The sequence below is a fragment of the Lissotriton vulgaris genome, chromosome 4_1, assembly GCF_964263255.1.
Source record: "Lissotriton vulgaris chromosome 4_1, aLisVul1.2, whole genome shotgun sequence".
Taxonomy (NCBI): domain Eukaryota; kingdom Metazoa; phylum Chordata; class Amphibia; order Caudata; family Salamandridae; genus Lissotriton; species Lissotriton vulgaris.
Window position 1 is genome coordinate 995,535,108 of NC_141691.1, and position 21,248 is coordinate 995,556,355.

Consider the following 21,248-nt stretch of genomic DNA (forward strand, 5'->3'; position numbering starts at 1 on the left):
TTGCTTTGTTTTTGCCATTCTGAACATTAGCCAAAAATCTCTCAGTTGTGCCTTTGACCGCCCCTCATACTAACTAAAGCACATTCCTTTGAAGTTAGGCTTGTTCTAAACACCACGATCAAAAAAGCATACATGAAACAGTTGCATTTTTTATAGAACCTGGTCCAATAACAGCAAAGATAGCTATGCATTGACCTCATCAGTAGACGTCAAGTACCAGGAAAATATTAAGGCTGAAAGTCAAATACCCGTTTGGGGGCTGAAATGTTTTCTTTATCACAGTAAACATTGCTGACTGTGCAAGTCATGAGAGGAGTGGAGACAAACCATTATTCACTTCTCATCCACATTTAAGATTGTTTTCGACATCTCAGGTTCTCAGGGCATCAGCCAAATCAGTTCATGTCATTTGGCTGACCAGAAACGTATTCAAACTGAAATTGATCTGAGAATTTATGTCTTAGCAGTAGTATGGGCATGGGGTCTGTAGAACTATAAAAAATGTGGTGAGCCATCTAAAGACACACATTTGTTAGAGTGCTGCTAAAATCCTCAGTAGGCGTTTATGGTGATCCTGGAGGAAAACTTAGACCAAATGTTGGGATATACATAAGGAAAAAAGAAAATACATAGTTTATGCTCCAAGATGCGATTGAGTATTCCGCTAAATATGTGGCAGCAGATTACCTCAGTTGAACTACTCTGCAGCACAAGAAGTATATCCCAGGTGAGGTCTAAACTGATTCCAAAAAACAGGAAGAGGGAGAGAGAAGCAGAGATTCATTCAGCTTCCTGAGCAAGTACTTAGATAATCAAAAAGAATGAATCACTTTGGTCATTCTCCAGAGTCTCTTGGAAATTTTCTGATGAGGGCCCTCAGCCACACTATCACGGCAGCGGTATATCTTGGTTCTCGGCTGATGATTAAGTGAAATGAACCATCAAAGGGTCTTGGCACCTGATGCCCCGTTCTCCAGGTGTTCATCATCCTCCACCAAGAGGGAGACTGTCTGGTGTGCGACAGTCGTAAGTGGGAAGAGTCTTGGAATAATACAAAATTATTAAAAATATCTTCTCTCCTGTGTAGTTTGTTTTTATTTTTACAGGGCAGGGATAAGGTTAAAAAAGTGGGCAGTGCTTAGTTGGATAATTATAATTCCAAAGCACCTGGTGAGTGGTCGGTCGATATGTTTCAGCCTGTGTCACCCATATGGGTTGGATGGCTTTCTTTGGGACCAAAGGATCAAGCCATCTCAAATGTTGAGGGGCTGTGTATGTGGTATGTAAGGTGAGTGGATTCGCTAACCCTATTAGGGCATCAAGTTGTTTTCAATACCTGTTACGAACATGTGGTAATAGGCCTTAATTTCATTTATTGCTGGAATCTATGCTGCATTTCAGTTCCATGAGGCCGGCACTGCAGCTTGTAATCCTACTGTGAGCTCACTAAAGATGACAATTTTCAGCTTCAAGACTTAGAATTACACAGTCTGATGATATGAGATTGGAACACACTATCGTATAATAAGTATATACACGATTTCTATTCCGTACACGAAAGATTCTGGGAATTGATAGTGCATGAACCCACTGCACATCAGGTTGTTGCTTTATTAATAGATGGAAAGCAATCTCTCGCCTGTGGTCTAACAGTCTCCACTTCGTAGTTCAATGGACGGTTTTATTGACCAGATGCCCAAGGTTCTTAACCACTAAACAGGTGGAAGTGGGCAGATAGGATTACAGCAAGACATCCGGGAGTGGTGGTACTATCACCCAGTCCTATCAAGAGCGGAGAGAGGGGGCTAAGCATGTTCATTAGGAATTTGGCAATTGATTCAGAACTGCTAGTCAAGGGATCCTATGTTGATGTAGCTTTGAAAGTACTATGCACATCAGACTTTTGTGCGGATGGGTTGAAAGGGATACTATGTAGGCAGGACATGCCCTGTGCCCCTGCAACCACTTTCAGAACAGGTGGCGCTGTCATCTACTGCTGATTAGAGAAAGGATTGCAATACACTGGCCTCACTGGTGGATATGGCCGACATATCTGTGGGGTCGAGGGCAGAGGAGCTGCATACAGATGTCCTATCATTGGACTTTTCAGAAGGATTATGACGGGATGTTGTTTGTGAACTATTAATTATGTTGGGCGAAACTATTATGCTTCTAAGTGATTTCACAAATGGAGCAATGGCCTTACGGAGATTTGTTTATTGTGCTTCATTAATGTTGGGAACCAGTGCTCATCTTGTGTGGTATATTTTTCATTGACAAATTCGAAATCTCAATAATAGTAGCGACTGTTTCACAGTGAACAAGGTTAAGCCAGGTAGACAGGAAATGTTTTAAAAACATGCTACTCTACCACTGCCCACTCATTTTATCTACTCGGGAAAGCTGAAATATTAACCCAGGCCTCCCAGGAGCCAAACCAGGTTACCCACAGATTCCTGCCGCATGTCTATGAGATCTCCTTAGCTGCCTTATTTTTCCTGATTGCTTTTCTGAAGGCAGGCAAATGTGCTTGGCTCGTTTTCTGAAGAAGGGTCTTCCTGTGCAGATTTTGAAAACGCTTTAGTGGGACATTTCATTTTTTCACAGAGCTCACGGGAACATGCACACAAAAAAACCCATCAAAAACAACGATGCGTGACACCCAAGCTACTCACGTTTCAAGATGTTCCTTTGTTCCAACTCCTCAGCTGTTGGCCTCTGGCTCAGTCGCCTGCGAAAGAAGATAAGGATCAGTTTTTGCACCATATTTCACATTACGCCCTTATCTTTCTTGGACAGAACCCCAAGGCAGCTCGAGGAGACTGCCGGCCTATGCGCGCCTATCTGCAGAGTACACCTGAGTGACATAAAAATGACACTGGCAGAAACGTTCTGTCACCTCGACTAAAAAGTACACCCATCGCGTCACTTCTGGTCCGCGCTGTCCACACAGACGTGAACTGAGACGACAAGACCACGTTTGTTTTGTCATTTCCTTCCTGTATTGCATATTTCCTGATTCATGTAAGCGAGGCGCTGTGCTGTCCTCCGGCCTTAACGGCCCTGGACCGCAAAGAACATTATACACGACAGCGGCACAGGCAGACAGACGACGAGACGGCGGGGCAGATTTATGTTAACTGGCGCATCCCCAGGGATGCGCCACTTAACGTGCGCCACAGCTCCGCCACCCATGGTGCGCCACATATATAATGCGGCGCACCATGGTGCAAAAACTGCACAGATGCGTGACGCATCTGTGCCGGAAATGTGGCGCATTGCTGGAGTTGCGTCGCAAGAGCGACGCAGCTCCAGCAAGGCTCGGGGGTGCCCCATCTACACAATGCTGCATCAAGACCTACGCCTGCTTCAAGCAGGCGCAGGGTTTTGACGCAGCATTGGCCTGAAAGTGACTGAGTGAAATCTCATAGATTTCACTCAGCCACTTTCAGGAGGCGTTCCTGCGCAGGAATGCCCCCCTCCCTGCGCAGGAACGCCTCCTTATGGCGCAGGGCTTTACAACGTGACGCATCTCCTAGACGCGTCACGTTGTAAATAGGGCGCATTGTTTGCGCCGCAGTTGCGTCAAATAAAGTGACGCAATTGCGGCGCAAGGGCATCATAAATCTGCCCCGGCATGTTTCCATACCCTTCTCCTCTCCCCTCTTGTTTCCCCCTCCGCCACCTGTTTACCATTTCCATCTTATTCTGGAAGCATCACAACTTACTTTGCACGCAGTACTTAATTGGAGTCAGCGGTTGCAGGTGGAGAGCAATGACACTTTTTTTGGGACCGCTGACTAGGATTTATATTGTTCAGTAGGAGAAAAAAGAGCAGAAGCGGGAGAAAGGAGGAGGAAGAGCGAGGAAGGGAAATAATAACAAAGGTAAAAGAGGGTAGGGGTAAAAGAGAATCTGTAAAAGTGAGATAAAACTTAAAAAGACAGGAAGTATACGGTGGTGGAAGAAAGGAACGAGGTGGGATCAAAACTAGCTAGCCTTGATATTCGGCAACGCCCGCATTTAGCAGCATTGGTGGCGTGCTCCTACGAAAAACTTTGGGCCCTAACACTTTTTTTCTTCAAATTGTGCACTGCCCGCACCTCTGCAACTGTGCCTGTGCAATATTGCAAGGACATTTGGGCCAGTGCAAAATTTATTTTTTTACAATGGTTCGTACATGCAAATGTCATTCCCGATCTTGTCATGAGCTGAAAATGGTCCTGCAAAAATGCTCTGGAACTACTATATGTAATCCAGAAACTTCAATGCAAACTTGGCCTTGCACTGGCTAAAGACAAGGGGGAAGACTTACTTAGAATTCTTACAACACAGTGCAGCAAGGTTACTAGGATTGTAGTGGATCCTTCAAACCTCAGGGCCCTGGTGCAACTGCACTTGTCTATTGGTAGCCACGGCTCTCCTGCTGAGCAAACCCACAAATCACAAACTTCTCGCTGCTCATGTGGTTAAATAATTAGAACCAAAGATATGAAACAAGATACAAGTGTTGTAAAGGTGGAAGAAAATCTCAGCTGACAGGGTGGCAAGTGAAACGACGGTGGCCAAAGTGTGAGCATGTAGTGAAAGATTTCTGAGTGACACAACTAAAAAGGGTGTCATTTGAAAATGTGTGATTCTTTGGTAGTACATGTTGTGTAATTTCGTTGTGTTTGGACCATAAAACAGTTATCCTATCAAGATGTAGAATATGGGGTTAAAAATATTTTTGTGCATCTAAATGCAACGTAGGTGAGTAAAATGCTTACAATGCATTGGCAATTGACAGCTCCTGATCCAATGAATAAGGGTACAGATGTACTAACAAACACGTCACAAGCTTTTGAATGGGAGAACATTTAAATGAAAAGTTACCTTTATGATTGAGAACTCTTCATTTTGATTTTCTCCCATTTCAAAGTGTTGCATTTACTAAACAGCAGGTCTCTTGCTCCTAGAGGCTGGTAGACACTGTGTCATATTTATAACTGAAAAATACAACATTATTCTTGGTGGGAGAAATTTTATGTGAAGAAAAATGTTCCATATTACGGACATTTTTGCAGAACCTTTTTCTGCCCCCTAACTTTCTACCATTTGAAAAAATGGTTATACGTTTGTGTTATACATGTAACAGAGCTAAAAAAGGCGAAAGGTTTGTCCTGTGCCACAAGTACATGAGACACATGTTCTCAGTCACCCATACACATATATCCCATTTATAAGCAAACATGTTCATATATGCCCAAAGACCACGCTCTCACTGACACACCTGGCAGCCCTGCCATAGTACTCCTAGCCAAAGTATTTTGTTTAAACCATAGCACCTGGCTCTATACACATTATGCTTAAAGTCAATGAAGCTGTGCTTGGGAGTGTCTGCTAATAATGCATGAGTTGCTTAGCCTTCAGTAGCTCACAATGATTTCCACTGATCATATGTAGCTCTCACTATAGAAAAGGTTGGGGACTCCTGCTCCAGAGGTTGCATTCAGTTAGTAAGGTATACAAAAGGAGCTTGGCTGTACTGATGGTCAGGATCCCCAAATCAAGTGGACAGCATCAAGAGCTCAGACATCAGTCCTTAAAGGAGTTATCCTTCAGGAAAATCCTGGGTTCATTATTCATGAAGAGGTATTGGGAAGCCACATTGTCAAAGAGGTACCTGTCATAATGGCTCTGTGTAAAGCAGTCTGTGGTAGTAGTTTCTTAAAGTTGAAGAGCTTGTCCCAGTCTTCGGTCTAAATCAAGGCATGCATAATCTGTTAGATTTGGAGTAGTGAGAATCGATTGGACTACAACTTTGCCAAACCATAGGCCAGTCTCTTCCACCACTGTCAGGAGCTCAGGGAAAAACGTACTTTGGTCTCAAAGGTAAAAAAAAAGAGAAAAAATAGACAGGGAGATGACGATGCGCCTCCCCTAAAACCACAATATTAGGTTTACAGCATAACAATTGCTCTAAATCATAACAAAAAAGAGGAAACAAAGGATAATTATAGGGCCACGGAGTAGTTTTAACAAGGAAGGTATAATTGATAATGAACTAATTGAAAAAGCAATTGTTTGCTTAAATGATACAGAAAAATATTTCTACAATAAATCAATTGAAAAACACAGAAGTTTCTGCTCTGTTTGCTCTTCAGTACAATGTCTTGCCCAGATTTTTCAAAAAAGATCAATTTTAGGAATACCCTTTGCATGAATATAAGTTGGGCTCATGAGTTTGAAATCAAAGGCCTATAAGGAGGGTTGATTTTGCCTCTGATGACCAGCCTTCTCCTCAGCGGGAGCCCAATTCAGTCTGAGGCCTTGTAGGTCACCGAGAGGTCCAGCTCAAATAAAGTTTAAGGGCATCTTAACTCGTTTAACTGTGGGTACTGGTGGAGGGGGGAACTCTTCATTTTGCTTTAGACCTTTGTATGCCTCTAACGTCTGGAGGCTTCATCACAAGAGCTCTCGTAAGATAGGCTCCATCAAAATTATGAGTCCCACAGTAACAAGCAGGAACCTGATGAACCCAGTGCGTTGTGACTTTGCCAAGGATATGAAGTACTACATAAATAATACTGCTTAGCTACCCAGAAAGGCACTTTAGGACTTGCAAGATGTATGGAAAGAGCTGTATATTTACCCATAACAAAACACAACCATGCGATCAGTGCTTTTCACTGGAGATCCGTCTCTTGAAAGCAGGGGTTTGGGAGCATAGAGTGCATAATTGCTGTTTCCTCTGATAATTCCTCATTCCTAAAATGAGCTTCAGGGTCCAACTCATAATCGACCGCCATTTTGTCACACTTGGGTGACCAAATAGCCCGGTGTAGGAAACTCTCAGAGGAGTGAGTAGGTAAATATCGCCAATTTTTGGGGGCACTAAAACTGAGACACTAAGCAGCAACCACTTCCCTGTATGTTGTGAAGTGTTATTTGTGTACAGTGTAACATACACATGTGGGCCTCTTGGTGTTGCAGACATGCAGGGTCTCTTACAAAGTACATCTGCTATGAAAGGGAGAGAATCACTTGCCGAAAACCAGGCCTAAAATTGCTTTCAGTCTAGAATTTGAGCTGGTGGCCTCTGCCATACACTTCATAGAGAGTGGTCCAGAGACTGACGTCTAGTACCCACAGTAACCTAACAACAACTCTCACTAGCAGAAACTTCCATATTTTAGAAGGTTGGAAGTCGAATGTAAGCAGCAAGTTGTCTCATAAAACCAACACTATTTCTTCTTAAGTGAGTATTTCAAACTGGAGCTTGGTTGAAAGTGAATAGCTTCAATGGCACCTTTTGGATGTCACAACACAAAATGCCTTCCAACGAGATAGGCCCCCATTACTGAAGCAAATGTTTAAAGGCAGCAGGCATCTATGATGACCTCATACAAATAATGTGTGGTCCAAAGGAGGGATAACAGATATAGCAGAAAAGCATAATTAGTGGGTTGTGCCTGTATTGTGTTGAAGGATGAAAATACAGGTGAGGGAAGGATCAGGAGAAAAGTATGATGTTTTGGATTCCTTACTGCTGCTGCTTTAATCCTCTGAGTTAGATGTCCAGTCCTCAGTGCCTCGTTGGTAGCCTTTGGTGTTTAATGTGTAAATTTAGGAAGGTATGAAGCCCTCACTGTCATCCTTATTGTTGTTCCATGTTTTGTGCCAGATAGAAACCATGCATCAAAGGCAACAGCCCAGGATTTGTGGCCTTCTCGTCGCCAGATGTTGTGTCACAGATAGGTATAGACAGGAGAAAGAATTGAGGTTAATTCAGAACCTTTCTTTAACTAGCACTGGAACACAGGGGCCTGTGTGTACATGGAGCTGATTTCCAAGTATGGCTTTCACTATTAATGTTCTGCACAATACTGTGATCTTCCAAGTAAGGCTCCCTCACTTCCACCCTACTAACAGACTCTTGGGTTGGGTCCTTCCAGAGCTATCATTAGACAGATGTAATGAAATACAGGACGGAATTTGCACATCACATCCTAAATGCTGAGATAACAAATCACTGTATTAGTCTGGGATTTGCTGTACTTATGCCAAATGACCCTTGTGCAGTCTGGAGCAGGCAGCAGTATTATGTCTATGGTATCTTCTCTAGGAAGTTATGAATAAAGTGAAAAATAGTCTATCTTCTCGGAGCAGTAGCTGAATGTCGCCAAATTACCCACTTAATGGTAAACTGGAATTGTCACTCTCGTGACTCGTCCTTGAGTAGAGGAATGAGAGATTATGCCGTGAAACTCAATTCTTTCTAACTCACAAAGGTAAAAAAAAAACATGAATTAAAAAGGACATAATTGTTGCACTGTTCCTGACATTTGTACAGTCCACAGAATAGGGATGTACTGTGAATGTCGCAACTGAGGTTGTGGGTAATGGTGCTTTGTACAAATGCACTGTACAGACATTCCCTTTCCTCACCTCTTCTCTCCTATGACCCCGCTTTGGTGTCAAGTGACCTAAGATGTCTGACATGACCTTAAGAGGACTCTTAGAGGCATATAAATAACCTTTACTCAAAGTCTGTTTGGCAAGTTCTCGTTTTAGTCAGTAATTCAAAGGGATATCCATTGAAAAAAACACCCTGTACTCTTTATCCAATCTTGCATTAACAGTCATTGCTTACAAAAAGCGTTCCAGACTTTTGTTATGTTTAAAGAAGTCTGTTTGGGGGTTGGGTCTCCTGTGGAATCATGTACTGCATGGAACTCCTAACGGCACTACCAGCGCCTTATGCAGCACTGATAGTAGCACAGGCAAGATAACTAACATGTTGCCTTGCCAGCTCTCTGGCGCAGTTCAAACACTACTTTGCCAAAGGTCATTAGAGGTTAGGAGAGCAAATCCGGAACACAGGTGACTTCTGTGGCCATGAATCTGCTAGCAGGACTTACTTGGCACAATGATATCAAGCAGTGGTAGCCACGGTGGAAAGTAACTATCCCTGCTCTACCCCAAACAGGAGGCTTCTGTGTTGAACAAGAGGCTTACTGTGTTGAACAAGAGGCTTACTGTGTGACGTCATCGGCGGTCAAAGTCACTGCCCCCCTGCTTCTTTGGTAAATCGACGTCCATGCATTTGGAAGCTTTATATAAAATAGTGTGGTTTACATTTGTATTTTATCACCACGTGAAAGCCAGTGGAGCCTTGAATTTGCCACCACCACACAATCCTTGTTTGAAGCAACTATCGCTGCATTCAATGGAACGATCGACTTAGCAATACACAAAGAATGACAAAACAAAACTCTCTTCTGGCTTTTTATAAACCTCCATTTTGAAGGTCGAAAGCCGCGTTGCCACCATTTAAACCGCGTGTTATTACCCTAATCAAAACTTAATTACTTCTGGGATCACATTGCTTTCTTATCAAGGCTATTTTCTAATTAGATTTACTCTGCAAAGGAATATTGTTCCCCATCAGGCCTGGTGCTGCAGCACAGAAGGACATAATTGAATGTACGTTCAAGGAAAATGCGTGGTTCGTTGGTATTGAATATGCAAGGACCAAGTATTCAGGGTTGACCGCACCTAAGCATATAAAAAAACGTATTGCCTATTTACGAAGCAATCTAAAGTTCTGTGAGTGCAGTGCAAAATTGTTCTGCTGTGTGCCCCCGCAAACGCTATTACATCTACCCTCAGGTGTTGCTATCAGGAGGATGTAGTGCTGGATGTAAGTGATTTGATCATGCTGCTAATGAACTGTAGGTACATTTGTCTAGCGCTTCACAACCCTGACTAGGACTCCAAGCATTTGATTGTGGACAAAGGTGACACCGCCGTCCTCATCGTACTGGACCTTTCTGCAGCTTCAACACTGTCTCCCACCAAATTTTAATGCAACAACTGCATGAATCCGGCATCCAAGCTCCTCCACACCTATGGTTCAACATCATATCCTATGATGAACACACTTTATCCGACAAGACTCGAAAAACACTCAGACCAGTTTCTCTGTCTGCATAACCGAATTTGTCCTGATGGATGAAAACTAACTGCCTCAAGCTCAACATAGACATTGTAATCTTTGGTAGAGACACCTCGCTCTGGGACTCCTTCTGTTCACTTTCCGAACTCAGACCCACTCCCCTCCCATCCAACCCACTCAAAGAACCTCCGAATAGTAATCGATAATCAACTCACTGTGACCGGCCAAGTGAAAGCATTCTCCATCTCCTGCTTTCACACACTCAAGATACTCAAAAGCATCTTCAAATGGCTCCCCACCAAATCTTGCAGAACGGTTACCCAAGCCTTCATCACCAACAAGCTGAACTGCAGCAATGCATCTTATGCCTGAATCAACACTTAAATGACCAGAAGACTCCAGACCTAACAAAACGTACGAGCCCATGGTTACACCGCCTTTAGCATGTGTCCCAATCCTTCAACTCCCACAACTCACTTCTGTGAGGAAATTTACTCACACATGCACTTATACTGTAGGACCCGATTACAACACTGTTGTGTTTAAGTATAGGGTTACTAGATGGCTGGAAATACCATTTCCGGCCTGTATACCCTCAGAGCAAAATCTGGTTAGTACAAGTTATTTGGTCCAAAATGGAAAATATCGGGTCAAACACCACATGAGAATCCATATTCCGTGCTCCTCATGTGTATTTGCATGTGTCGATTAGTGTCTGTGCTCTGCTGATGCCCGCAGCCCGTGACTGGATCCACATGCAATTATACTGAGAGTTTTCAGCGTGGTAAAATTAGGACCAGTTTCCCTGCATCTTGAAATTCTGATGTAGCAACAACATGACTATCTGGACAAACAGAGGGGGACTTTAATGTGTGGGTGAATACAAATAAGAGTGACAATTCAAGTTTTGTGAATCACAACATTGAATTTGTACATGCACACACAGATGTTTGAGCACCTAGCGATCACAGAGATGCACAAATAACTTTATTAACTGGGCCTTAAGTAATACACCTGTGGACAAAAAATTGTGGTCAAATGTGTAAACCGGCATTGGAAGCTGGTATTAAACTACTAAAGCATTGGGCCTCATCTACTCTACTCCTATGTGAGACATGGTAACCTTAGACCCTCCAGGCATTCTCCTCTTCTCTCATCCTCTATATGCGGCGTATTTCATATGCTCCTCCCCACTGCCCTCCTTTGTATTTCAATGAGTCACTGTGGGGTTTTCGCTGCATTTCTTGCTCCCTGCTTGACGAAGGCATAGAAGGAACTAATGGGTAATCTAAATGTAAAATACATAGTTTCATTAGGCACAAATAGTTCTTGTTTAATACCATATTCTTCTTGGACTTGACATGTTTGGGTCATTTAGTAATATAGGGTTTTGAATGTCTATCTTGTCCAAATAGCCTGGCAGCTCATCTAGATTACAAGTGCTCCTCTCCCCTCAAGAGGACAGATCCTGTTAAACTAATTAGATTTTAAATCGGGTGAGTGTCAATTTTAGATTAGACTGGGCTGAAATGTATTACAGTTTCTTACACTGACTTTCTTTACTCGTGGCTTTGTATTACAAAGTTAAATCATGTAAAAACATTATAGTCATTCCTGTACTTCTTGAAATGCAAATACATTTATGCAAATTGATGATCTGCAGGATTAGAAAAATGACTGCGGAAATTCAGTAGTTGCCATACATTCTCATTCGAAATAATACACATTTAATAGGCACTCTACAGCTAAAGAAAATGTATATTGTGATTGACGAGGCATCTTATCTTAGGAAATCCGGCAATGTATTATGTTTTTCTGTTCACCATTGGATTGACCTGTTGGCACAGAAATCTAACAATTTCTGACATCTGACAACATATCCTTCATGGTGAGATAACTACTATCTAATCTATTTTCAGAAGTGGTTAATGAATTATAAGGTAGTTAAGATGCGAGTTCCATAACATCGCTACCTGTACAATCTATGTGCATCATTTTACAATAGGTATATTTTTTGCTGGACTGGATGATCAGAGCACCAGATATACTAGAGGGCACCTCACAAACAGCACACACTTGAGATACATAGATTTTAAGCTTAACCTGTTTTTAAAGAACACTTTTTTGGGGTTGCGTGGACTTAAAATTACGGGTGTGGAGTTCATTTAATGCAATATTTCTTAATTTTCTGGCTGCAGAAGCATAAAAGTGGGATCCAATCCTATCACTAGCAGTTTGTGAGAAAGTGCCATCCTTCTTGCATGGTATGCCCCCAGTTTCTGCTGAACTGCTGATGTACTTTGACTGAGTGTGCCCAGGGCCTGTATTCCTTCCCTAAAACTGTGTTGAAGCTGAAACCCAATTGGCTTCTCTGGCCACATGTCAGCCCCTAGTAAATGATACCATAGGTACCCAGGTCATTGTGACCAGAGGAGACACCTAAGGGCTGCAGCACTTATTGTCTTGATGATGATGCCCCTCATTTAACTTAAGGCATCGAAACATCGTCGACCAAAAAAACCCCTTATGCAATATGACATTTAAAATATTGTGAAATGCAATGGTGTGGTTATAACAATCTTTGTCTGTAACACTGACTGCAAGTACACAGACATATTTTTGCTTTGCTCCTTTTACCATTCTGTTCGTTGTTTTGTCTGAATGTTGTGGGTCAGGGCTGTGCCCACTTGTTATTAATGTACTCATTCTGTTTTATTAAGAGAATTGTTAAATAAATTCCTTGTCCGGCTGGACAAAAGTCATAACACTTATCAGGTGTGTGATTATCAGTTTAGTATACCATTGTGTCCACGAGTAGGGACTTTTAAACACTATGCCAGTAGTGTGGCACAGGTGCATGAGCCCTGTGCCCCTACAGCACCCAGGGCCATTCCTGGGCACTGTAAGTTCAGTGACGCCATTAAGAATATATGGTGCTGGGAGGTTGTCATTACGAACTCCATAGCACCATAATGGCTACACTGAAGACTGACAAGTTTGATAACAAACGTCTCAGCAAATTAAACCCCCACTGATGCCAGTGTGGGATTTAATGTAAAATGCACTACAGAGGGCATCTTAGAGATGCCCACTGACTGCTATATAAGAAGCTTATCAACAACATGGAAGACCAGCTGGTAGGTCTTAGACGGCATTGGCAGGAGGATGGGTTGGAGCTGGATGATGAGGACTGGCAGGAGGCGGTGTCGTCTCCGAGCGTTGTGGCAATTCCAATTCCAATGAGGCTCCGACTGGTGCAGCTAAAGATCTTACATAGGTCTTATGTCACGGGGCCCCGATTGAGCCATATGGGCCGCTCAGAAAATGGGGAATGCAGGAGGGGTTGTGGGGAGCTGAGGACATGTATGCATATCTTGTGGCATTGCACAAGGTCGCAGGAGTTTTGGGGGAGGATCCACAGCACGTTGCGAACAGTCCTGGGCACAGAAATGCAGTTAGAAGCCCGCAGATGTATTCTGAATGTCTGGGAACCAACCGACTTCAATACATACAAAAAGCAATGGGCAATGCTGGCATTCATGATTGTGAAGCGCAATATTGCACAACTGTGGGGAGCCGGTAAGTCGCCTGGTGTGGAGAAATGGAGGGAGGATTTGGACTGGTGCATGTTCAGGGAAAGAGCAGTTTATTCTGCCAGGGGCTGTCCGGGAAAGTGGGGCAAGATCTGAGAGGCATGGAATCGCTATAGAGGGGATATCTGTACTCCCCGATAGGTCCAGAGGGGACTGAAGAGCACACGTCCCCTTGATCCACCAATTGTAATATCCTCAAAATATCTTGAAAGTATGGAATGTCATTTGCTGTCCTGTATGATTCTGTAATGTGTCACCTGATGTTTTCTTTGTTGACTTCTGTTTCAATAAAAGAACTCCTGAAACCTAACCTACAATCCACGTCTTGTCTGAGAGGCTACCTAAGCTGCCACACAGCAGACATGTTGCTGGACCCCTGGGTGGAGAGACCCCCGCGCTCTCCTGGGCCTGCAGCAATGCACATCCTTGGCGAGGTGCTAGGTCTCCTCCCCCAGGATGGGCAGGGGGAAGCTTCAAAGGCATACCGCCTTTGTGAGCTTCTCCAGGCCACTTCTGTACTCAGCAACTGGCCCCATCCAGTTCTGAACCCCACTCTGGCGGGAAACCCTACGTGCGGAAAGGGGGTGTGGCAGCCTGTGTCAACTCCACCCCTCAGGTGGGAGAGGCCAGGTGAAGCACAACTCCGGGGTCCAGCCATCTTGAGGATGGGGAGCCCTGCCCAATCAGAGATAGGCTCCTGCCCCCCTCCCACAGGAGAGGAGCAGGATAGGGGGTGTACTCACCCCAGGACAGGGACCTATTGGTCCCTGCCCTTTCCCTACCTATAACGCCACTAAATTTAGTATTTAGGGGCACCCTGAACCTTCCTTCCTCAGATCCCCATTTTGAAACAAGAAAGAAGACCAAGAAGAAGAAGACTTGCCGTGCAGCTGCTAACAAGATGACGACACCAACTGACTTGGACCTAGCCCTACCAGCCTGTTGATCCTTGAACCTGCTCCTGCTAAATCCCGGCCTCTCCTGCGGATAGCAACCTCGAGAACACCAGAGGACCTTGCCTTGACCCTCTTAGAGACTGGGACTCCCCTGAGCAGTGGTTCTGCTCAAACAGCAATACCCCTGGTGCCAGCCAGGAACCGCAAATCCAGCACAATCTGCACCGGTTGAGCTCGGCCTGTGCCTGAGTGGACAAAGACCCCGAGGACGTTTCCTCTGCGATTCTGACCTGGAATCCAGTGCCCAAGGACCCTCCTCGACGACCGAGACAATGCCAGCAGCCTCAGAACCTGGGACTCCTCCAACCGTGACCAGCAGAGGGTAAGATTTCCCGACGTCAAAAGACACCCCTGCACCCGGCACCCCCCGGCCTCCTGTGCCCAACCCAACTCCGGGGTGCCTACCTATCCTCCAAGATCCCAACGTACGCCTCGAAGTGTTGGTCGCTCCTGAAGAATCTCCGTCCCCGAGTCTGCAGCCTTTATTCCCTTTTCAAGACCTCCATTGAATAACATTGAACGCCCAACGGCTCAAAAGCACCCTGCACCCAGCCGCCCGAGTACCCCTGGCAGTTCAACCTTTTTCCTATCCTACTTCCCCATTTGCCCTGAGCAAGTAAGCGGGAGTCCAGTACCCACAGCTGTGCGCCTGCTAGCCAGCAGCCACCAACCGAAGGCCCCCTGCCTCTCATTGGATAATATTGGGCCTAACTACCTCTGCACCCAGCTGCCCCTGTGCCGCTGAAGGTGTACCAACTGTACCTACCTGACCCTGAGAGACCCCTGAGTCGATGCCCAGCACCTTAACTCTGCCAGTCGAATACTTACCTAAAAGCTGATAACTCACTTTTCTTCCTTAGGCTCACATTGACAGGTTTCACTTGGAAATTCTTTTAAGTGTGGAGTTTTAGAACTTTAAAATATTCATCTAAAATCAGCCGAACAACAAAGTCCGATTTACTCACCTGTTGTCAGGAGAGACCTCAGTGCTGCATCTTTTAGCCCAGTGCTGACCCTGAAAAGTAATTTTAACTGTACTTACCAGTAACTTGAATTTTCTTCAATAGGATATCATTGCCTGCTTTTTGCTGTAAAAGTTTGTGTCGATTTTTGAAAATTACAAATATTCTTTAAAAATCGTGCCAATGATAAAAACGTGATTACTTGCCTGTTTTAGATAGATGTCCCAGTGCTGAACCTAGGAGCCCAGCACTGGATTACAAAAATAACATGAACATACTTTACCTGCAAATTGAATTTCCTTCCATAGGATAACATTGGTAATTTCACCTGAAAAAGTTTCTTAAGTGTCAACTTTTAAAATACAATAATATTCCTTAAAAATCACTACTGTAACCAAAACGCTGTTACTCACTTGTGTCCAGGAAATGTCCCGGACTGAATCCAGGATCCAGTCCTGTGGTTAGCAAAGTAATCTAAAAAGTAATCAATTGCATTTAACTAGAAATTCCCATTGAGCTCAATGTTATATTGTGTTTGAAATTGTGTTGCCCATTGCAACAACTGTAACTATTGCATTCAAAAGCCTTTTGCCTATTTGAAAAGTATTTAACTAAAGTATCTCATTCTGAGAAAGTATATTTTGATACCTTGTTGGTTCTAAAATAAAACAACTATATATTTTGATACAAAAACAATTGGCCTAAGAGGACAAAAAAAAAAAAAAAACAATTGGCCTAGAGTTCAGTTCTTGAGTGTGTGTGACCATTTGTGTACAACAAATGCTTTACACTGTCCTCTGATACTGCCTTACTGCTCGACCAAGCTACCACTTTAGAGAGTAAGGTTATATCTAGCTTTAGCTTCTGCCAAACCTCTGGGGACTGTGGACTCTGTGCATACTGTACCTTACTTTGGTCCAGTATATACAGAGCCACTTTTCTACACAGGTTATATACAGAACTCAGCAATGTGTATTTAGTTTGCTGATAAATCCATTAAATGAATGAATAGTTAATTTCGATGTATTGTTGCTTAAAATTGGCACTGGCCCACCAGAATGAACTGCTTTCCAGGACAATGACTATACAAAAAACGATGCGAAAAATAACGATGGACAGGGATGCAGCCGGAGTGGATACCAATGTTTGCGATTATTTGAGCATTCCATCCATCACTTTTCTGTAGACTTCTGGGGCCTCATTTATGAAAAGTGACGCATCGCTGCGTGAAAACAGCGATGCGTCACTGTTCACTGCGCCCTCCTTGCGAGACCAATGATGCGTCATATTTACAGTATGACGCATCATGTTGCAAGAAGTTACAGATACGTCAGTATTCCTGACGTATCTGTATGGCGCAAAAGTGACGCATTGCTGGAATGTGTCACAAAAGTGATGCAACTCCAGCAATGTGTCCTTTCACATGGGGCAAGCTCCATGTGAAAGGGCCTGCGTCAGTGTTACGCCTGCTGTGAGGCAGGCGTAAGATATTGACACATTTGTGTCCTAGAAGTGGCGCAGTGAAATCTTATAGAAACGCCGGAGCATTCTGCAGCGCCTGGAGGCGCATAAGTGGCAGCCGCCCCTGCTGCTGAGCGGGGGTCTTTTGCTGGCGGGGGCTCTTACCTGTGGGGGCCCAGCTCCTCTATCTGCATCATACCCACTGCTGCTGCACTCGCTCTCCCCCCCACCGACGCCGCTCCTGACATCGCGGTCGCGGCGGGGAGAGACCAAAGACTTCAAATCCTGGCATCCCCTCACTGCCACCGGGGGCGCCGAAACGCCGGAGCATTCTGCAGCGCCCGGAGGCGCATAAGTGGCAGCCGCCCCTGCTGCTGAGCGGGGGTCTTTTGCTGGCGGGGGCTCTTACCTGTGGGGGCCCAGCTCCTCTATCTGCATCATACCCACTGCTGCTGCACTCGCTCTCCCCCCCACCGACGCCGCTCCTGACATCGCGGTCGCGGCGGGGAGAGACCAAAGACTTCAAATCCCGGCATCCCCTCACTGCCACCGGGGTCGCCGAAACGCCGGAGCATTCTGCAGCGCCCGGAGGCGCATAAGTGGCAGCCGCCCCTGCTGCTGAGCGGGGGTCTTTTGCTGGCGGGGGCTCTTACCTGTGGGGGCCCAGCTCCTCTATCTGCATCATACCCACTGCTGCTGCACTCGCTCTCCCCCCCACCGACGCCGCTCCTGACATCGCGGTCGCGGCGGGGAGAGACCAAAGACTTCAAATCCCGGCATCCCCTCACTGCCACCGGGGGCGCCGAAACGCCGGAGCATTCTACAGCGCCCGGAGGCGCATAAGTGGCAGCCGCCCCTGCTGCTGAGCGGGGGTCTTTTGCTGGCGGGGGCTCTTACCTGTGGGGGCCCAGCTCCTCTATCTGCATCATACCCACTGCTGCTGCACTCGCTCTCCCCCCCACCGACGCCGCTCCTGACATCGCGGTGGGGAGAGACCAAAGACTTCAAATCCCGGCATCCCCTCACTGCCACCGGGGGCGCCGAAACGCCGGAGCATTCTGCAGCGCCCGGAGGCGCATAAGTGGCAGCCGCCCCTGCTGCTGAGCGGGGGTCTTTTGCTGGCGGGGGCTCTTACCTGTGGGGGCCCAGCTCCTCTATCTGCATCATACCCACTGCTGCTGCACTCGCTCTCCCCCCCACCGACGCTGCTCCTGACATCGCGGTCGCGGCGGGGAGAGACCAAAGTCTTCAAATCCCGGCATCCCCTCACTGCCACCGGGGGCGCCGAAACGCCGGAGCATTCTGCAGCGCCCGGAGGCGCATAAGTGGCAGCCGCCCCTCCCGCCTCGCGGGACGTGCGCGGGACCAGCCGGGCTAAGCCCGGGCAAAGGGCGGGCCCTCTGTGGCCCTCGGAGGCCAAAGGAGGTCGGGACGGGCCACCCATCTGACAATTCCTATGAAGAGGTACTGAAATTTCATTTTTCATATTGTGACTTTCCTAGCCATACTGCTTTTTCATTATGTCCTTCTGGGAGGATCTGAACGCACTATGTGGAACCAATTATATACCGGACATACTGCCCACCATAAGCAAGGACACCAGTCCAGATGATGTAAACGCCACCCTGCTGGATCCACTGCTTCACTTGACTAAACACAAAACCTTAGCCAATACACCTCCGACGGAGTTTAACATTCGCAATGGCGATATTGTTAAAGAGAAGCAAGCCAAAAATCCAATTGTACGTACTTGTCCTGCTCTTCTCCCCTCCAACCCAATTACACCGATGGGGGAGACGGTGTATGGAAAAATAGAAAACCGTGCATCACCCCTTCAACCATCTTTGTTGGCCGAGATTGAACATTTGCTAACATCTCTCATATCACCACTGGTGACCAAAATTAACGATTTGGGGGACAGGTTATCCAGCATTGAACAAACAATGAAAACGCACATTTCACCAAGTATAAAACCGGTATCTTCCAACTGTCCTATCCCCCTCACTATTCCGGAAATACCTAAATCAAATCTCCGTAAGAACGCCTCCTCGCAAACATTGTCGCCTGCTACAGGCCTCAAACCGGCCAAAATTCACCCGCTGATAAAACATACTGAGGCCAAACCCGAACCTGTTAAAATGCTACGAATTGACTTGCCACCTGAAGCCGCCCCTTATGTGTCAGTCATATCTGGGGTCCCACCTTCAAGCCAGGGAAAATATGAAACACGTCAAGACCTTTTAAACAAGGTCATGCCCTGGCTACAGACCAACAGACCCCTGCCACCTAACTTAGATGGTGGAATTTTAAGTGTCAGGAGGGTGGGGTGGCTGGGCGCGCTGCCAAAAACCATCCCTGGGGATTTGGTGCTAATTAAATTCAAGCACATGAACATAGTCCCTTTTTTACGTTCATGCAAGCACAAAGAGTGGGATGGCCCAATTCGCATCTGGGATTTACATGACTTTTATCCGAGCATCCCACCTATTCCGTCATCAAGAACAGCAGTAAACAATTATAACGTCTGGGGTGGGGGACCATGTGTACCTAGTGCCCCTAGCTTCCTAGCTCTTAACAGATTCGAACCTTTGTTCAAAAAACGCACTTTCCGACCTACTAGCACTGTGTGTCCTAGAGGTGTTCCATTTGACAGGGTATTGTTTTAAATTGTTTTTCTATTTGATTAGCTGTCCTCTCTTATCAATTTAATTGTGTTTTAGAAATTGATATATATTGTTGTATTTATCTATGTTTTGTTGTTGCTTTTATGATTTTAAATTAAAAAATCGAATAAAGCTAATCTGAATCTGAATCTGAATCACTGCGTCACTTCTATGACCCTGTCTTGCGTCAGAACGCCCCCCTTGCATACATTATACCTTGCGCAGGGGTTTAGAAAGTGACGCATCTACCTAGATGCGCCACTTTGTAAATATGGCGCAACAAGGCACATTTTTTACTCTGCTGGTGCTTCACAAAAAGTGACGCACCGGCGGAGTAAAAGTGACGCAAGGGCTCATAAATGAGGCCCCTGGTTCCCAGGACAGGCTGTACTGATTTGTGCTTGATCTCTGTTTAGAGTGCAGCCTCTCTGCAAAGGCCTTCAAGGGTAACATGCGCTAACTTGCAGAAGCCGATCAGGATCGGCATTCTGCTAACTCCAAATCATGTATTTCAGGTACATTCGGCTCCAGTTTGGATTACTCTCCTGTAAATTCAGGCAATTACCAGGGGACTGCACTACGGTAATAACCCATTACTTTGTGGCTTATACTTCGCATACCATTACTTCGCAAGCGTTACAATGCATGCGATGTAACAACTCGTTGCCTTTAATATGCAAGTTGTTACATCACTTGCGTCCACATCATGCACCTCTGATGACGCTAGAAGTCGGAGAAGAGAGGAGAAGAGAGGAACCATGAAGAGAGCGAGGTAAGAGGGGCTGTGTATTTTTTAAGGGTTTAGGGTAGGGTGACGGTCGTGCAAGGGGTAGTCTTTTAGGTTTTAGGGCAGTGTAGTTGTATTTTTGTAGTGTGGAGTAGTGTTTTTGCGTTTAGGGTAGTGTTGGGTGATCATGCAGGGTAGTGTTTCAGTGTAGGGACCGGACTGGGGTTAGGGGTAGGGTCGGGCTGGGGGTAGTGTTTTAGGGTTTATGGTAGTGTTGTGATGTTAGTGTAGTGTAGGGTAGTGTTTTAGGGTTTAGGATAGTGTTGGGGGTCGTGCAGGGTAGTGTTTCAGTTTAGGGACCAGACTAGGGGTAGGGGCAGGGTCGTGCTGGGGTAGTGTTTTAGGGTTGTGGTGTTAGTGTAGTGTAGGGTAGTGTTTTAGGGTTTAGGGGAGTGTGGAGAGGTAGTGTTTGAGGGTTTGGGCATTGTTGTGGTGTTTGTGATGTGTAGGGTAGCGTATTTGTATTTAGCGTAGTGTTGGGGTTTTTTTAAATTTTAAAAAGGAATTTAAAAGTATGCGGGGTAAATGTCGCTTTAAATGCTTTTGAATACACTTGCAATGTAAATGTATGTGAACTTAAAACTTGCATAGTAACGGTACATGTGAACTAAAAACAACGATGTAAAAGTATGCATTGTTTTGGTTCGCGAAGAAAAGACATATATTCCTGCACTACGCCTGCCCATTGCACTGCTTATGCAACTTCCACCCTTCTTATTTTTCTGACTTAGGATTCTAGGGTCCTTATGAGTGTGATAATATTTGTCAACTCTGCAGAATGTCTCGCTCCCTCAAACCTGTGATTGCCCCCTCATTTAGAAAGCGTAAACACTGGGTTTCTCCTGGCAGTGAATCAGACAGTTCCACTGTGGGCAAGCCTGTCCGC

General features: G+C 45.4%; 1 protein-coding gene across 5 annotated transcripts in view; it reads right to left on the reverse strand.

Annotated features, from left to right (window-relative positions):
• PHACTR1 (phosphatase and actin regulator 1) overlaps positions 1–21,248 on the reverse strand; it is a 1,119,307-nt gene that overhangs the window by 49,243 nt on the left and 1,048,816 nt on the right. For all 5 annotated transcript variants that reach the window (XM_086965260.1, XM_086965262.1, XM_086965265.1 and 2 more), the window contains one exon: positions 2,676–2,731. In XM_086965260.1, the coding sequence (XP_086821386.1) occupies positions 2,676–2,731 (56 nt within the window). The remainder of the gene's footprint in view (positions 1–2,675; positions 2,732–21,248) is intronic.